Source organism: Poecilia formosa, unplaced genomic scaffold, assembly GCF_000485575.1.
Source record: "Poecilia formosa unplaced genomic scaffold, Poecilia_formosa-5.1.2 Scaffold165, whole genome shotgun sequence".
NCBI lineage: Eukaryota > Metazoa > Chordata > Actinopteri > Cyprinodontiformes > Poeciliidae > Poecilia > Poecilia formosa.
The window spans coordinates 462424-480192 of record NW_006800104.1 but is presented as its reverse complement, the minus strand read 5'-3'; the positions used below and the strand labels follow the sequence as shown (position 1 = coordinate 480192).

At 40.0% G+C, this 17769-nt stretch overlaps 1 protein-coding gene and 1 long non-coding RNA gene across 2 annotated transcripts in view; one reads left to right on the top strand and one right to left on the bottom strand.

Moving 5' to 3' along the window:
- Positions 1-413: 413 nt before the first annotated feature.
- The window catches only part of LOC103146672 (visinin-like protein 1), a 21660-nt gene continuing 4304 nt past the window's right edge, over positions 414-17769 (top strand). The window contains exons 1-2 of the mRNA XM_007564678.2: positions 414-584; positions 16843-17018. Of these exons, the coding sequence (XP_007564740.1) occupies positions 16857-17018 (162 nt within the window). The 5' untranslated portion in view covers positions 414-584; positions 16843-16856. The remainder of the gene's footprint in view (positions 585-16842; positions 17019-17769) is intronic.
- Positions 17633-17769, bottom strand: part of LOC107837668 (uncharacterized) — a 13541-nt gene continuing 13404 nt past the window's right edge. Inside the window, exon 3 of the long non-coding RNA XR_001663708.1 lies at positions 17633-17747. This is a non-coding gene — a long non-coding RNA (uncharacterized LOC107837668). The remainder of the gene's footprint in view (positions 17748-17769) is intronic.

Below are 17769 nucleotides of genomic sequence, written 5' to 3'. Positions count from 1 at the left end.
TAAACAGTTTTCCTTCCCAATTTAATAAATACAATTATTTGAAAACAAATTTAAATATATATATATATTTTCTCAGGTTATATTTTGTCTGATTTTACAACTTCCTTAATTATTTGAACATTCACGTGTGACAGACTCAAATAAGAAGCAAAATAAAAGTCGCAATATTGTCTTATCACTACATAGTCCGCCTGCTTGTTTCCGCAGTTGAAGCTTGCTTCTTCTCCCTCTCTTTTCGGTCGCACTAGCTCACGGTCAACGATACAGCCGCGCGCACAGCTTGCTTCCTGATTGACAAGCCGCTTCGTCCAATCAAGTGAAAAGGAGCCTCCGTTCAGCGACGCGCCGGCTAACCAGCGCGCGCGAGAGGCGGGGCTTATGCAAATGTGTTGGCAAGGGAGACCCAGCGGTTCATTCATCTTCTTCCACCACAGAGAGAGAGAGAAAAAGAGAGAGGTGAGTGAACTCGGGAGTCTACTTTACATGAGGGACAAGCCGTTTGGGAGGAAAATACTGCCGTGACATCAAGCCGGGAAGCACTTTCCTCGTCAGAAGGAGCTGAATTTTCCTTCAAATATAACAGGGTAAGTGGAGGTCATTTCCCTCCCCTCCATCCTCTGTTCTCATGGTCTGCTTTCATTGCACCGTTTTTGTGAAGCCACTGCCAAATTAGCTTTTATTTTTTAGCTGACAGAGTAAGTGATAAAAGAGGAATAGATTTCCTAAAAAAATAGAATAGTCTTCAGTTACATTATGTAGCTCTGCATATGAGTCAGTTGGTGTCTCAGCTGTACTTGTTGAGCAGGTGAGCTCAGTGTTTTCCTGGAGGGCACTTTGAACTGACATTTTGGTGAGCACATCTGCTTTCATTTTTTTAAAAAAATGGTATTCTGGAGACCTGGTGACTCATTTTTTTTATTTTTATTTATTTATTTATTCTTTTTAAGAAGAAGCGTTTGTTTTGCATGGAAGATGTCCTTCATGCTGTGGGAGAAAAACAGAAACACGTCTGAATCTAATCTGCTTGTGCAGGAGATAAATATGATATGAGGATGTAAATGGATGCATGAGTAGCTGGTTATCTTAACATAATAGCTGTAGCAGGAATCAGGGTGCACGTCCTGCAGTCTGCGGTTGTAAATCCTGACGATTGTGCCTTTTAAATTCCTTTTTTTTTTTTTTTGCAGTCATGTCATGCTACAACTAAAAGCTTGACTGTGTTTTTATTGGGATTTTATGTAACAAAGCAGAGCAGGAAATGATAGTGATGTATTACATATTAATGTGGGCCCTCAGTGGCTTCCTCTGTTTTTCTTGTATGTTTTACTTGCCTTAAATCACACATTCTCTTAGCATGCGTAACAATTGCCAGTACTGAGTTTGTGGAAGTAGGTCTGTTCTAACTTTTGTCTGATACGGTATGTAGGACAGCACTGCAGCTGCTTTATGGTTGTTATTCTCTGCTTTCTACTCAAGCCTTTTCTCAAGTGGTGCTGAGCAATTACAGCCCTGCATTTTGGAACCGACGGACGCCCGGTTACCGCTGATTCATTTTGGGGTCACAGCTTTGTGCTAAGAGTGCTAGCACTGTAATCATGACCAACTTTTTATTTTATTTTATTTTTTTTACCACATGCTTTTCATCTGCAAAAGTCTGCACAGTCTCTTTTGTGACCTGCATAAATAAATTTATTTCATATTGCAGTGAGCTTTGACATAAACAGAACAATTAAAAAAAAAAAAAAACCTTTAATTTCAGTACATTTGTTCAACGGGGGAATATATTTTGCTAGTGAAATATTAAAATAAATTTTTTGAAAATAAAACAACAAATGTAATAAATACACTTTTTGACATTGTTGTCCAGCTAATTAGCCAAAAGCTAAAAGAAATTAGGGTTCATCAACAGACTCCCAAGTCTCTACGACAACCACTTGATGCCATCTATATGGCATCTGGTTGTTTCAATGGCAAAAAACGTCCAGACTTGGTCTTTGGTCTACCATCACAAATGTAAACATTTACTAGAACCCTTTGCTTTTGTCAGATGAGTGAAAGGCCTAGTCCACACATACCTGCACGTAACAATCATAGATACAGGAAAACAAATATACTTTTATTCATTTTAGCCCGGCTTTCATCCACACCAAAAACTAATATCACTTAGAACTAATATTTATAAAACCTCAGACCAAAGTGGAGATTTGAGAAAACTCTGTTTTTGTGTTTGCATGTGTACATGGGAAAACAAAGATTTAACACATTACAGTTGGTGACAATTCACCAATATGTTCATCTATTTCCTTTGACATGATTCCCAATTGGCATTGTTTTGTGCTTTACTAATTTCACATACTAGTAAGATACTTAAAAGTAGTGCAGGCTACAAATGAACCTCCTGGCGCCAAGGTTAATTCCTAACAGGAAGTTGTGGTTGTTTTGAAGCAATCTGATTGGCTGTCATAGCTTTGCTCTTTACTGCCTCCTATGGGTTTGGCATGTTTAAAGCAACACTCAGCGGTGCGAGTTCATTCAATGTAAACTTCTCCGATGATGTGGGCGGCCACATTCGAAGGTCTGGCGAACCGTGTCAGAGTACATGATTAAAAAATAGCAAGACATTTTACATGACAACTTGATGGGCTTTGTCATAAAACTGAACGTATGTTCTAACTGGGTATTTCAGCAGGATAATGATGAAGAAATATTAACACAAAAATTATATGAGGCTAAATTAACCTTTTTCTTAGACCATCACAGTCCACAGATTTACATTAAATCCTATTTTAAAACTACATGAAGTGTGTTGAGAAGAAGAAGATAAGACCCAGCACTCTTGACCAGTTAAACTGATTGGGATAGTCAAAGACCACCCTTTATTTGTTGTCTATTGCATATTATCTATTGGCACATTCATACCAGCACTGTTTAGTCCGCTTTAATTAAACTCTAGTTTGTTTGCCTAGAAAGCCCAGTTCGTTTGGGGAGATGTGAAAGCACAGTCAAATTCTGATACAGACCAATAAAGTGAACTCTAGTCCACTTAAAAACTTGAGTTTGAATAAAGTGAACTCTGGTGTGGTTTGAATTTCATATGTTGATGCAAGCAGACTGGAGACCGCTCCAAATGCGGGAAATTAACTATTGTGTAGAGTATTTTGGGTAAATGGAACCAAAACAAACACAAGAGTCTAGGCTTGAGAAAAGGCTTGTGGTCTTTTACCAAAGACAAAAGAGAAATCCTACAACCGCTAATATCCAACGCTACTTCAATTTTCATTACATTTTGCGAAGAAAGAAGTTGCGTTCATGTCTTCTTTGGAGGTTTTTGTGTCGTTTCCTGCAGTAGCTCTTGGTGCAGCGCCACCATGGCAGAGGGGTTGAACAGGGTTTATATTAGTTTGGATCATTTGACACAGTGCAGTATGGCGACCAGTTGTTGCAATTTTGGTCCCCAATAAAACCAAATCTACCAGACTATCAGGTGTGAAAACACCCAAGGTCTTTGCTGAATAAATGACCAAACAAGAAAGACTTTAATCACCTTATCACTCCAGTGTTCAGAGATGTTCTCATAGCTCCATTGCTATGTCCAACAGCATGTGGAAAGAAGCTGCAGCTGACCGAGCAGCAGGTCAGTGAATGTTACTGTATCCACATCCTGTGCTCTGGGAAGCTGGAAAGACTTATTGATCCATGCACAGTGTGATAATACCAGTGTAAAGCAACATGTTAACTGCTACTGTAATTCCTGTGTGTGTGTGTGCGTGTGCGTGTACGTGCGTGTGTTTTTCTGTTTTTCAAGTGTTTCACAGCCTCACAGGAAGGATGCTGTGCTACTATAACACACTCGTATGCAGTGTTTTGTTTCTTTTTTCCTCTCCCCATGCATCATTTCCATTTTGGTAACAAGCCATGTGGCCAGGTGTACTGCTCATCTGTCTCATGCATCACTGGCTTGGTGTGTGTGCACATTGTCCGCTGTACGTCTTTGTGTTTGAAGCAGGGCGGCTTTCATGAGGCACACACTCCTCTTGACTGATTGATTCATCCATTCTTGTCACATGCTTTATTACCCAGGAAGAGAGATGATTGAATATAGAGATGTGTGGTTGTTGGGTGTGTGTTGTGTGTGTTTGCAAACTGGCTGATTGTGGTTGAGCACCAATAAAAGAATCCAGAGTGAGGGAGTTTTGTTGGATCAGTGGTGGGTAACTAATGAACGCTTACAGATGTTAAAACTCAAGGTCCTTCATTCAGCTGAAGATTCCCACCAATCAGAAACTGTGATAGAAGTTTCTGATTGGTGGGAATCAGAAACTTCACTGTATGTTTTTCCTCAAACATACAGTGTATGTGGAAATATCTGTGACTGAATGATGTGGCATGTCTTTCTAAATTATTAGTTTCCTCTCCCTACAGGTGCACCAATAGACTGGTGATATTCCAAAAGTAAAAGAAATGGGACACGATTTATTTAATTTTAGGAGGTCAGTGATTGGCCGATACTTATGTTGGTCGATCTTATCAACCAATATTATCTACCACCATCAAGGTCTGAAAACCTATCACTGTCTCCTTTTGTTCTGCTGCTAGAGGGGGTTGATTGATTGACCTGCAAACCAGGTAACGTCTGTGCGGTCAACAATAGTCACTGTTGTCAAGTTAGTTACTTTGTCGTAATATTTAGCAACTTTTCAGACCAATAAAATTGGTATTGACCAAAACTGGAATTGCAAGGTCAGGCTTCTTAGAGATTGGTGACAAGCCAGAGAACTTCAGTTGTTGCACCTCTACTTTTAACACTCGTCAGGGTGCACATACACCAGCCCCGTTTAGTTCTCTTTAACTGAACTTTAGCTTTTTTTGCCTAGAAAGTTTGGTTCGATTGTGGAAACGTAAATGTGCAATCAAACTCTAATGCAGATCAAAAATGCAACCTCTGGTCCGCCAAAAAAACTGGGTCTCGGTTAGATTGAAGTGAACGCTGGTGCAATTCAAATGCATATGTGAACGCCAAGCAAAGAGCGCTCCAAAAGCAGAAAGCGAACTAAATGCAGGGCATTCTGGGTACATACAACCAAAAATAAATCAGAGTTTCCTGCGAGAGAGAGGAATGGCTCGTGGTTTGTTGCATTTTGTGTAGAAGGAATGTGCACTCATGTTGTCTTCTGAAGTTTTCGTGTTGTTTCCTTCAGTAGTTCTTGGTGCAGCGCCACCACAGGTGAGGAGGTGAACAGGTATTTCAAAGTGCAGCGCAGTGTTAAAGCTGCTGAAAATGCAACAAATGTTGAAGTTTTGGTCCCAATTGAATCGAGTCTACTGGATTATTAGGTGTGAAAACGAACATTAACAAAATATCTGTCTACAGCACATAACCTTTTTGTTCAAAACATACCATCAATTATCCAGGTCCAAGGTGAAAGCAAGTTCATAACAGCTGTATGTACACTCTAAAATCCGCTGAGTTAATACCAAAATAACTTAATTTGGGTTATTTGGGCTGAAGGATTAAGTTTTCAGCCCTCAAAGTGGTTAAAGTGACTAATGTTCTGGCAGAATGCCAGAAGAAATCCCACATGTTGCTTTGTCAGGACCTCCAGACAAATGACTGAATTTAGTTTGCAAACTTTCTGCCTGGTTACACAGTATAAAAGTCTTCCAGTCTATTTTAACTTTAAAACCAATTATATTTTGAAAGACTAAATGTTAACAACCACAAAGCTACACAGAAATGGTTTGTAGACAAAAAAGATGGATGTGCTAGAATGGACCAGTCGAAGCCCAGACCTCAATCTTTTTAGAGAAGAATGGAATGAAATTCGATGTGTGCAGCCAAACTGAGACCTGTCCACACAGACTACATGTGCGGACAGGTATAGATGTTTTTGCTCTTCGATTAATTCAAGATGGCATTAAAATCGTCTTAAAAAGTCTTAAATTCGACTTGCAGATACCCTGTTCTCCCAAAGCGGTACTTAGAGTTAATACATTTTCTTGAGTGTAGGTAATCTAGGAGACAATTTTTGCTCCAGTGAACTTCAGTGGCCCTGCGACAGACTGGCGACCTGTCCAGGATGTACCCCGCCTCTCGCCCGGAACGTTAGCTGGAGATAGGCACCAGCACCCCTCCCGACCCCACTGAGGGACAAGGGTGTTCAGAAAATGGATGGATGGATGAACTTCAGTGTGTTTTAGGAACAGATATTTGCAGATTTTAACAGGCTTTGCAGGTGTGTTAGGGCTCAGGCAGAAAGGGAATCTGCTACAGTAATAGCAGTGAATAAAACCCTGAGGTGAATCAGTGATATTTCAGACGTAGAGTCTCCAGGAGACTGACTCATGAAGACACATTGCCATTTTGTGCCCCTTGTTTCTCCCCTGGCTCAACATGCCGCTTCATCTTAAGTGAGCATTCGAACTGCACCGGGGGGAGCAGTGTTTCTATAGCAATGCATCCGTCCTGAATGAGTCTGCTGGGAGGTGTATGCAGATTAAGGTGATATAAAAACTAACAAGAACCATGCTAACAACTCATCCCTTATTTTCTACTGATTTCCACTCATTCCAGTGCAGCTTCTCTGCTGTTTCTCTACACTAAAATGTGGTTGGCATAAACACAAAAAGATTTTATTTGTCTAGTTGGCAGGATTACTTCGTGTACTAAAATTAGGCTGTGACTTTAACTGGTTGACATCACAGCTTTTACAGAAAAGCCACTGAAACATGTGATTCAGGAAAATGATGATACCTCACCGTCCATTTGTGTTGTTATTCTTCAAATGATCTTTTTTACATTTTGACTCAAAACTGCGTCTCATCTCTTCTATGTTGATTTCAAAAAGATTTTGTTCATCACAGAATTACATTCAGAATGGCTTCAAATCATAAAGGGAGTTTTAGTTTTTTCTCATTGCACAACAGAAAAGTTGGATAAGAAGAAAAAAAAGATACACACTAACAAATACTGCAGTGAACCTGTCACCTATGTGTGGTTCAGTATTCCAGTGTGACACCATTTTGGCTTTTCAGAAGAAAAAACAAACTGTGACAGAGGAACAGTTAAGATACAACTGTTCTTAACAGTTGTATCTTAACTGTTAAGAACAGTTAAGATAGAACTTAACTTATCATTAATGATAAGTTAATGATAGCCACTTATCATTAGCCATAAGTGGCTAATGATAGGGTAGTCTTGGTAGCATGTAACTAGCTTGTTGAGTCATTTTAACCACTTTTCAAGCTTTATAGTCAAAAATTTTGCCTGTGTTAATGCTAATGAGATAATATTTTCCAAAAGTTAATTGCTTGGATCAAAATTAAAAACTACCTCCGTACTTACGATCACACATTTACAGCTGTAAATACAGGATCCCAGTTATTACTGGTTTTCAGGCAACACGAAGCCTCTGCGTTGATTTTTTTCTTTTATGAAATTACATGTTTAACCACCAGTTGGCAGCAGAGCCCCCAAAACAGGCAACTTTACTCTTAATAAATGATATTAGCTATCTTTACAGATAAATAAGGGCTACTATTGTGACAAAAGCTACATCAAATGCAAAATGCTCTGAAAGAGAACAGTTTTTGAAAGCAATTTTTGAGCAGGCAGTTGTTAGGGTCATAACTGTGAGTTTCTCTATGGAGAAGTTTAATGTTTACATCCTGCTCATTGTTACCTCTCTGCGCTAAACTAAATGGTTGTTTCACAGGTTGTTTCAAAGGAATGTGGACTGCATTGAAATTCACAAACTGTAATTCTTTACTGAACAGGGATTTGTTAAAACACACTTTCCCATTTTTGAATTCTCAAGTATCTGTTCTAGATGTGGAATTACATAAAGGAAACATTGTGTTGCTTTTATGGCATTAAGACCACCATAAATTAAAAACAGGCACAAAAAACACAAAATGTGGTCTAGATTGTTCTGCGCTGATCCTTACTCTGTATAAAATAAATTAAATACTAAAACAATATGTACTATGAAATTCTCTTATGGTCTCACCTCATTCTCATGAACCCCGACATTAAGTATTGTTCTTTCTTGTGAGCTGGATGCATCGTCACTCCCCTGGCAACTGGGTTTGTCATAAAGAATCAATAGTCACATAATAATCGACACAAAACCTTTCGATCTATTTAGATATTCATTTGAGTCGAGGCCGATGCCTGCAGTGCCATCCACTCCAGTTGTTACACAACTTGGCACAGCTTGACTTCAGACCAGCAGTCTGCTGCTCTCTCACTGTCAGCCCAACACAGGAGTGCTGGTTCTCATTAACGCCTGATGCTGTGTTATTGTCACACTCCAGAGCTAGTCACACACTAAGACCCATTTTAGAAAATCCTTCCTTCATTCTGATTATTAAAATTAAGGACATTGGTTTAGTACTTGCTCACCCTTTACATCTGAATCAAAACTGTCCATCAATATTAGCATTTAAATTATAAATCGTCTTGTAACATCTTAGGGAAAAAAAAGACTTATTCAGTTAAATGAGTGAAATAAGCAATTTCAAAACATCAACCAGATGTTGCCGCTGGCGCTAACTTCAAATAAGACGACAACAGGAAGTGGTAGGAGGATGATGGCGCAACATGACTTTTAACTATTTGCATGACTAAACTTATTTGATTTTTCTATTTGAACACCGCAAAAGTGAAATTGTGTTTTTTCGACATTAGCGGAATATCGACAAAGTTTTGTGCACATTTGTAATACGTGGCTTCCATTATTACCTCTGCGAACAGTGCGCTGCTGTGTGACATCATCGTTCACTGTTCACACAGAAGTCTCACTGCAGTCCGGTTTAACTGGTAACTGGAACGACCACAAAAAAAAATCTAATTTCAGCAAAAAACATTGATATTGAGCATCAATTCCTAATGTGTGAATGTAGTCATTGATTAATTGTTCACAAAGTGCTGTGTTCAAGCATAATCATAGAAAGTTGAGTTGAAGAGATGAGCCAGCAAGAAGGTTTGTCAAGTAAAATCCATTCAAGGAAACCTAGGAATCAATGTCAGACAACGAGACGTACAATGTATGTAAACTTTTGGGTTTGTAAATTCCTCTGTATTGTTCTCCAAGCTCCTTCTGAGCCCATGAGCCTGTATTAATCACAGGACATGACAGGTTTTCATGCTGGGCTGTCTGATCTTCTTAAGGTCATGTACTAATCCCCCCCTGCTTTCCACTGTAGTTTCTTACTCTCTACATCATTTCTCAAACGTGTACAGTAGATGCAAGCCATTCATACGACCCTATTTATATAAGACTTAATTAAGTTTTGGTAGGTATTTTATTAAAATAAACTTTTTATCTCTATAGAGATAAAAAGCAGCACAATATCTGGGAAAACCAGATCCTTTAGTAAATATTTTTGTAATACGTCCAGTTTTCCAAACATTTTCAGATATGCTTCATGTTGTAAACAGTTTTATCAAGTTTGATTCGAGGTTTATGTCTTTTAAATCACAAGTACAGAGCTCTCGGCGTGAAGCGGCGGAGCCGTTTCAACTTACTTTCCGTTTAGTCATCAGTAATTTGGTTTGAACTCGTATCACATCCATAAATCAGGCGGCTCGTTGTTGGCCGTGAGCCTCGGTCTCTGCCGGATGGCGGTTTGCTTCATCAAGGCAACCAATGGTTTGTTTCTGTCAGTTCACTGAGCTGCCCCAATAATGTTTTGGCAGTTTTAGCTTACTGCTTATCCACATAACAATAAGCAGGCCCTGTTTTAGGTTTTCATTGCTTCTTTTACCCTCTGTTTCACAAACGTCCACACACACACACACACACACACACACACACACACACACACACACACACGCACACACACTGTACTTCACAGGGTGGTAGATAGAGCTGGTATTGGACTAGTGTGTTATTGATTGTCCCCATATCACGTCTGTTGTCCTTTTTCCACTCTGAAGAGACGACACAAACTCCGCCCTGCTCAGTCATCAGTTCTACGGGACGCCCCGCTTCCCATTTTTGCGCTCTTTCCAACTCAATTACAGTTTTTGCCAGCTAATCATTTTCCCTCACAGACACAGCAACACGTTTCTCCCTCTGGGACACGTTCAGCCAAAGCCGCGGAGCGTGAGCTCCCATCGTAGTGAGTGTGCTCAACATTTCGTTCCTCCATATAGTGGAAATGAGCAAGTCCACACTGTGGTCTGTGTGAGATTACAGTTGAACATTCATTTAAAGCATTTCAACCGTTTTGTGATTCTCAAAAAGGATTTTTTAAAATGTTGGCTACCTCTGACTGAAGCGATGTAGAGGAATTAGAACGACTGGAAGCTGGGAGACGACGCCTTGAGAGGCCCTTTGTAAAACATTACAGGGTTTTAATCTGAAATGTTTCATATTAATTGATTTATTCACTCATTTAGAATTTTTCTGTCTGAAAAAAAAGATCATAACAAAATTATATAGAAAGGTGCCAAACTTTCTTAAAAACCAGTGGAAATAAAACCTTGTTGGTTTCTTATAATTGCTGCCCAGCTTTTTTTCCCCCCTTAAGTTTCCACTGATAATAGTTTATCTCTAGTGGTGAGCTCTAACTTTTTGGGATTGGGAAGCTTCCTTACTAATACCCTACTGTTAAGCTCACTTCACAGATTTTCTATCAATCTCAAGTTGGGATTGGCTGGTCTCCTTCCAAACTGTAATATTACTTTGATTCAGACAAAACATACTGGAAAGTAAAATAAGACTTTATGGTAATGAATAATTTTGTACTTGTATAAAAAGGAGAATGATTTTTAACACTGAATAATTAAAGTACATGCATTTGAATTATTAATGCCATGTTTTATTATTCAACAATTCCTTTCAAGTCATGGATTCTTTTCCATGTCGTCTTTTTCTGCTGTATTAGTACATTTTCAAACCTAGAATTTGTTCATCTTGCTTTGAATCAGTAGAAGAGTATAACTTGAAACATGCGTGGTTAACTGGTGCGACATCGACAGAGTCCTCTGCCTGCATCCCATCATAACATCATCATCAGAAAAGCTCCTGATGGTGTTTGAATCTCCACAACAATACTGAAACTGAAGGAGGTGCAGAAAGAAAAGTTTCATTAGTTATGGAAAAACTTCCAAACTTGCATTTAGATGGATAAAAAAGAAACATTGGAAAAGCCTTTTGATAAGTAGTAACATAGTAGGTTCTCCAAAATGTTTGTCGTCAAAGGATTGAGCAGTCTTAAAAGCCAAGTAGACAATTGAGTGACTTTAATCCGGTGGTATAATGTGAAAGGACACTTAGTTTGTTAGAAAGTTAAGGAACACTAATATCCCTTCTATCTCGGACTGTAGACCCAGTAGATCATATCAATGTTTGGAGCATGAAGTGTAAAATCTACAGAAAGAAACAGACAAATGGATGTCATTATCAGCTGTCATAATTTCAGCCCACACAGAAGCATCAGTGCTGCCTTTTTTTAAATTTATAGGCTCATCGTGTCATGTAAAAAGTGACACAGGGAGATTTTTAAGTGTTGGTGCTCAAACCCATTTCTTCCTCACTCTTGGACTGCTGCTTTACACATACCCACCGTACTACAGAAAAATAAAACAATATACATGATTTTTTTGAGGAAATTCCAGGTAAACCTCAATAAGGGTTTATGCAATGAAACATTCCTCAACTTTAAAAAGTGACAAAGAAACAAAGCAGAAAGGACTCCCAGCTATCACTAAACTCCGTTTGGGAATATCAAGATTTCTCATGCAGCTACAGTGGAGAAAGAAAAGTGGACCAAACCAGTAACAGCTTAGCCAACCACAAAATTGAATGTCAAGAACAATACTCCACAATCACTACTGCTTTACAATGGTTAGCTGTGAGAAAATAGGTGAACCATGACATAATCAATGAACATTTTAATCAGTTGGGTCGTCCTGTGTCGGGCTATTTTTGCCAAATTGCAGAGAAGTCTACACAGTGCTAGCAAATTAAACAAGATATTTCAGATGAAGAGCAGTTTTTCTTTTGCAGTGCTGATGACAACTACAGTTTCAAAACTTGAAAAAGGGAAATGTGGATAATTCTCAACAAATTCAGCATCTTCTGTCAACTCTTTACAGACTGTGAACTTTTCATTTCATAAAAACTGTGGATTTAACAGGCTACTTGATCAAGTCAAAGTTGTCAAAGTAGATTATCAATAGATTTTTCTAGACAGAAAAAAAGACCTTACATATTCTCCTTACATAACCTAAGCGGAGAGCAAAACTGGATTTCCTGTCTTTACATTTCCATGAGTCTGTGTATACTTTATCTCGAAGCAACATTGATATGTACAGCATGTGATTCCTTTAGATGAAACATCCGTGCATCAAAATGCGAGCATCCAGTCTGGAAATCAACAGAAGGTACGATCTGCTTCGTCAAGCACTGAACATTTCTGATCACTGTCTCTCCGTCAAGGGAGACACTCCGGTGTGAACAGACACATCAGCACACATTAGATCAGAGCACTATGACACTGCTTAAAGGTTTCACTTCCAGAACTGTCACAGAACAAACTCAGCCTTCTGTCCAGACCATCCGTCTGAGTAAAAGTTTATTGAAAAGACAGGAAAGATGACACTGCCTTCTGGCTAAGCAGCATTAAAATGGAGTTGGAAAGAGAAATGTAAACAGGCATCCAGACAAAGATCTATTATCGAGGTGTAAATGTATTTGAGAATGTGATGGAGGTGATATTGACTAAGACGGAGGGTTTGGAATAATAATTTGTTTCGTACAGTGCACAGTGATTGGACATACCCAGGTGTGCCAAGAAATGTGTTTGATACCAGTCTGAGTAATTCAAGATTGGGAAATTGCAGAAACCAAGTCCTAGATCAGTACTTTATTTAATGACGTGTACAATAAATAAAATAATTGACAAAAACCACAAACATTTTCAGAGAACATGTGTTTCTAAATATATGTACCATAACGGTGGACGTATTTGAAAATATTCGGTAGAAATCTGTTGCTTTGGGATGTACATGCACCAAACATATGTAGCGCTGTTTTATACTTTTAACACTTGCAGAAGGCCTCCTGTAACGGACTGTGCAATGAAACATTCCTCAACTTTAAAAAGTGACAAAGAAACAAAGCAGAAAGGACTCCCAGCTATCACTAAACTCCGTTTGGGAATATCAATTTCTCATGCAGCTACAGTGGAGAAAGAAAAGTGGACCAAACCGGGATTTATTGTCAACGTATGTATGCCAGGCACTCATATAATGCTCCGAAAGCAGGAAGCGGACAACAGCGTAAGGCATTCTGGGTAGATACAAGTTAAACGAATGCGTGAGTCTAGCACTAGCGGGAGAAATGACTGGTGGACTTTTACCAAAGACAAAAGAGAAATCCTAAAACCTGATGCTACTCCATTTTTGTTTACATTTTGTAAAACAGAAAGTTATGGTTAGTGTCTTCTTCAGAGGTTTTTGTGTTTTCCTTCAGTGGTTCTTGGAGGAACCCCACCACAGACCACACCCCACCAGAGAGTGTAAGGAAGTTTCTCAATGCAGTACGAAAGAAAACCTCACCAGCTGAAAATGTAACAAATGTTCCAATTTTGGTCCCCAAACGAACTTAGTCTTCCGGATGCCTAGACGTACCAACTTCACATCATTTTGTATTGTCAATACCAACATACTGTCTACAATTAACTACTGTAGACATTTGTAAAAGGAACACCAGTAGGCTAGAAATCTGACACTTTGCCTACTTACGAGGTGTGAACATTTTAGACTCTACAAACTTAAGAAATGTAGGATTAAGAAAGCAACTTTTCTATTTACTATTTATTCTCATTTCAAGTGCCAAGTTTCTGGTCTTATCCGTTGCAGTTGTACAATGCAGACATAAAAGTATTGGACAATTGCAGAGCAGCTGTCATGGTATTCAACATTTTGATTTCCACTTGTCTCCTGCTAAACGCATCCTTAAGTCATCCACAGTGCAGGCATTCCAACATGTTTCAGCCTCTCACCCCGTCAGCTTCGTTTCCGTCAAGCTGGCCTGACAAACACATGCGTGGTGACACACATGAAGTCTCCCCCACGCATTTACAGCCCAGCTTTCCACCCAGGGTTTTACTATCAACGTGACGGCTGGAATGAACATGCATTAAGCTCCCTTCACACCCAATAAGAAACTCGTCTGTCTTCTCCTTCGGCACTGCCAAACCGGACTGAGCTAGCATCCTGCTCACATCTTCTGTTTCCATAACACAAAACCTGCACCTAACCCTTTGTTTCCTGAACCTGAAGTAGTTACAGCAAGCATCATAACTAGTGTGTGTGTGTGTGTGTGTGTGTGTGTGTGTAGGTGTTTTTGACATGAACGGCATGTCAAAGACGTCATTGCGCACAGCAGCAACAACATGCCGTCAACTCAATCGATGGTTTTGCTCTCAGCTCCACATTTCACATAAGATATAAAGGATAAAGAATCATGAGGCTTCATCATTTTCATGTTGTAAGTGCTTATTATGTTAAAATCAGTGAATAAAAGGGTGCAATTAGACTGTTGTGTGTGTTGAAGATCCAGAAAGCAGAATCCATCAGAAGGAAATGCAGCTGATGTTTAATTGAAAGAAAGAATCTGAATAGTTAAGGTCAGAGTCTACATCCATGTGTTGTTCAGTTTTTCTGTGCCTTTTCTTCCCCCCCGCTGCTTGGCATGCTCCCCATGCGCACACCTTCACCTTTTTGTTTGCACTCTGATAAGCTCTAGCTCCTCCAGGGCAGCCGGAGCGATATGCTGAAGAAGGCTGTTCATCTGGGTTGTCAAAGCTTCACCTCAGCTGGCCCAATGAGATCGGGCCATGATGGTTATCGCTGCATAAACTCTGACACCAGAGAGTCAGGCCTCACTAAGACGAGCTGTCAGAGAGTCAACAACTCTACTGGGGCAGGGGTTTAGTGGATTAAAAGGTTGCTGGTTCTGCTAATGAGAACAATCCTTCAGAATGACTTTCCGGTGTCTGATATAATGGGTCTGATATAATGGGCTTTACTTCCTCAAAAAGTTATATTTCCTTTATTTTCCCCACAAATAGAGACAAGCAATTTTAACAAAAGGATAGAGGCTTAAATCCACTGTAGAAGTGATTATACATCACCAACTTTAGTGCATTTACACCAACTTTAACCCAACTGTAATTCATTTACCTGGTCTTGGTCTTTTGCAAAAGACAAAACAAAAATCCAACAACCGCTGAAATCTGATGCCACTCCATTTAACCAAACTGTAATTCATTTGCCTAGATTCTTATGTCTTCATGTCATGAGGTAGATCTCAGGCGGCTGGTGAGAGAAAAAGTAGATCTTGCTCTCAAAAAGTTTGGGCACCCCTGGCCTAGAACGTCTCTGGTGTGGACCATAAAAGCGATCTCTGACATGCCAAGACTGGGTTCAGTTGACACGAACTCTGTCTCTGGCCGAGTCAGCTGGCGCAGGGCATTCTGGGTAAATACAATCAAAACAAACACGAGAGTCTAGTGCTAGCGGGAGAACGGTTCGTGTGGTCTTTCATAAAAGACAACAGAGAATTCCTACAACCGCTAAAATCTGATGCCACTCAGATATGATGTGTGTGTGAGTGAGTTCCTCAGTCAACACTAACCTAAGGAACCAGTCAGTGCGTTTATGGTGGACTTCTGCCCTGCACATGCATTTACATGTGCAAATCTATGAGAGTGCTAGTTAAACTTTGAATTCAGAGACTCATTTAGGAGTTTAGCAGTGGACGTTTATGACCTGAGTTTATTTATTTTATTGCTTGTTTCTTGAAATAATGTGTGTATGTAATACCTTGCTAAGCTTCTGACTTGAAACCCAGACACACACACACACCTTGAAGAAATCAGAACTGACCTTTGCCACATTTTTCTTTTCTCCAACAGCTCTTACCCTTTTACTGCTAATATTCCTCCTATCAATATCTTTTATGACTCTGCTTCTAAGCTAATGCGTCCCCCAAGTGTCTTTGACTTGTTTCGGGAATGCAACTCTTCAAAAATAATAGCACAGTTCATAGGGATTTAGGGCTCAGCTGCCTCCCTCTCCATTACTCATTCCGCGTTTAGTGCGACAGGATGATGCTTCCGCCAGAAAACTGCCCTGACACCGTCAGGACTTGTGGCCGCCCGGCTCTGTGCCGTCGGCTGTGTCCTGTGTCAGAGTGCGAAAACGGCTCCATGAGTCACGGATGGCGTCACGAAGGTGCTGCAGTGGCCATCAGCATGTGGGGTTATGTGTGTGGTGTCGGTGGCTAATGGGTCGTTTTATGGGCTAAGCTGAAGCGATGACATCACAGGCCTCGCAAACACAGCGAGAGGTCAGAGTCGTCATTCTGAGGAACGGACAGTTGCTGCATATTTCGAAGCCCTCCATCTTCCAGCTTTAACTCTAACTTTCTTCTGCTTTACTTTTGCATGTATCTGATGTTACTCAGAGTTATGTTGTCAATATTTCTATGTTGTCAAACTGCACTTTTTTTTTTAGATGTTCAGTCATTTTAGTCATAAATAAAGAGAAGAAATATCTTATTTTAAAGTCATAATTAGACTAAAATCCACTTGGAAGATGAAAGTTGGCAAATATTCAGACACCCACAGCCTGATGAAAATGTTGCAGACCTGCTCTGGCTGCATCTGTTCACAAGTAATTATGTTCTCATTATGTTCGTCATCCTCATGAGGCCTGTGCAGTTCAACACCGGGGGGCTGCTGCTGGTGCTGCTGCTGCTGTTTTGTCTGGCGGACCCTCACCTGCATGCTCAACCGGTCTCGCTCTGTTTCTGCTTTCCCACCCAGAGAGGTGAGGCATCATGGGGAAACACAACAGCAAGCTGGCCCCGGAGGTCCTGGACGACCTGACCAAGAGCACGGAGTTCAACGAGGCAGAGCTCAAGCAGTGGTACAAAGGGTTCCTCAAAGACTGCCCCTCAGGCATTCTCAACCTGGAGGAGTTCCAGCAGCTCTACGTTAAGGTGAGAGCCGGGAGAAAACATGAGACAAAGGAGAAGAAGATGTGTTAATTGATTCTATCTTAATAAGGACGGCTGGGTTTCACTGGAACTCTAACCGATAGCACTCTTAGTGCTAATCACTTTTGTTCTTTTAGTTGATTATAATAGATTTATGACTACTGGCTTATTGTATTCATTGTATACCTCTTCTGTTGCTGGAATTAAACAATTTGCAGATCTGTTTTTCATATAACTTAAGTGAATCAGCTAGCCACTATGCTAGCTAGCCACCAGGACTATTATTACTCTACACTAGAAACTGGAAACTGCCTGTATTTGGGATGTAATTTGGGGAAAAGTTCCAAGACACCATTATGTGCTGTAGTTGATATGACAGGTCACTATGTGGCACTGTGATCTTAGCTTGTCATCAAAACGTGGATATACTTTTGACCCTTGGCTTCCACCTCATTAGCTTTCAGCTCATTTAGAAAACAGTAACCCATCTAGGTCGCTGAAAAACCAAGTCATGTAAGTCAGGGTATCTGCAGGTTTCAGCAAGTCAAACTGAAGACTTTTCAAGACCTTTTTTCATGGCACATTGACTTTAATTTAAGGCCATATATATATATATATCCTCTGTTTCCAGCTTCACTCCTGGATCGATGAAGTTCTTTTGTAACCGAAGTTTTGTATCCAGATCATCAGTAACCTCACCTAAGTTGAGAAATACAACTAGTGCCTTAGATACTAGGCACTAGTTGTGTATATA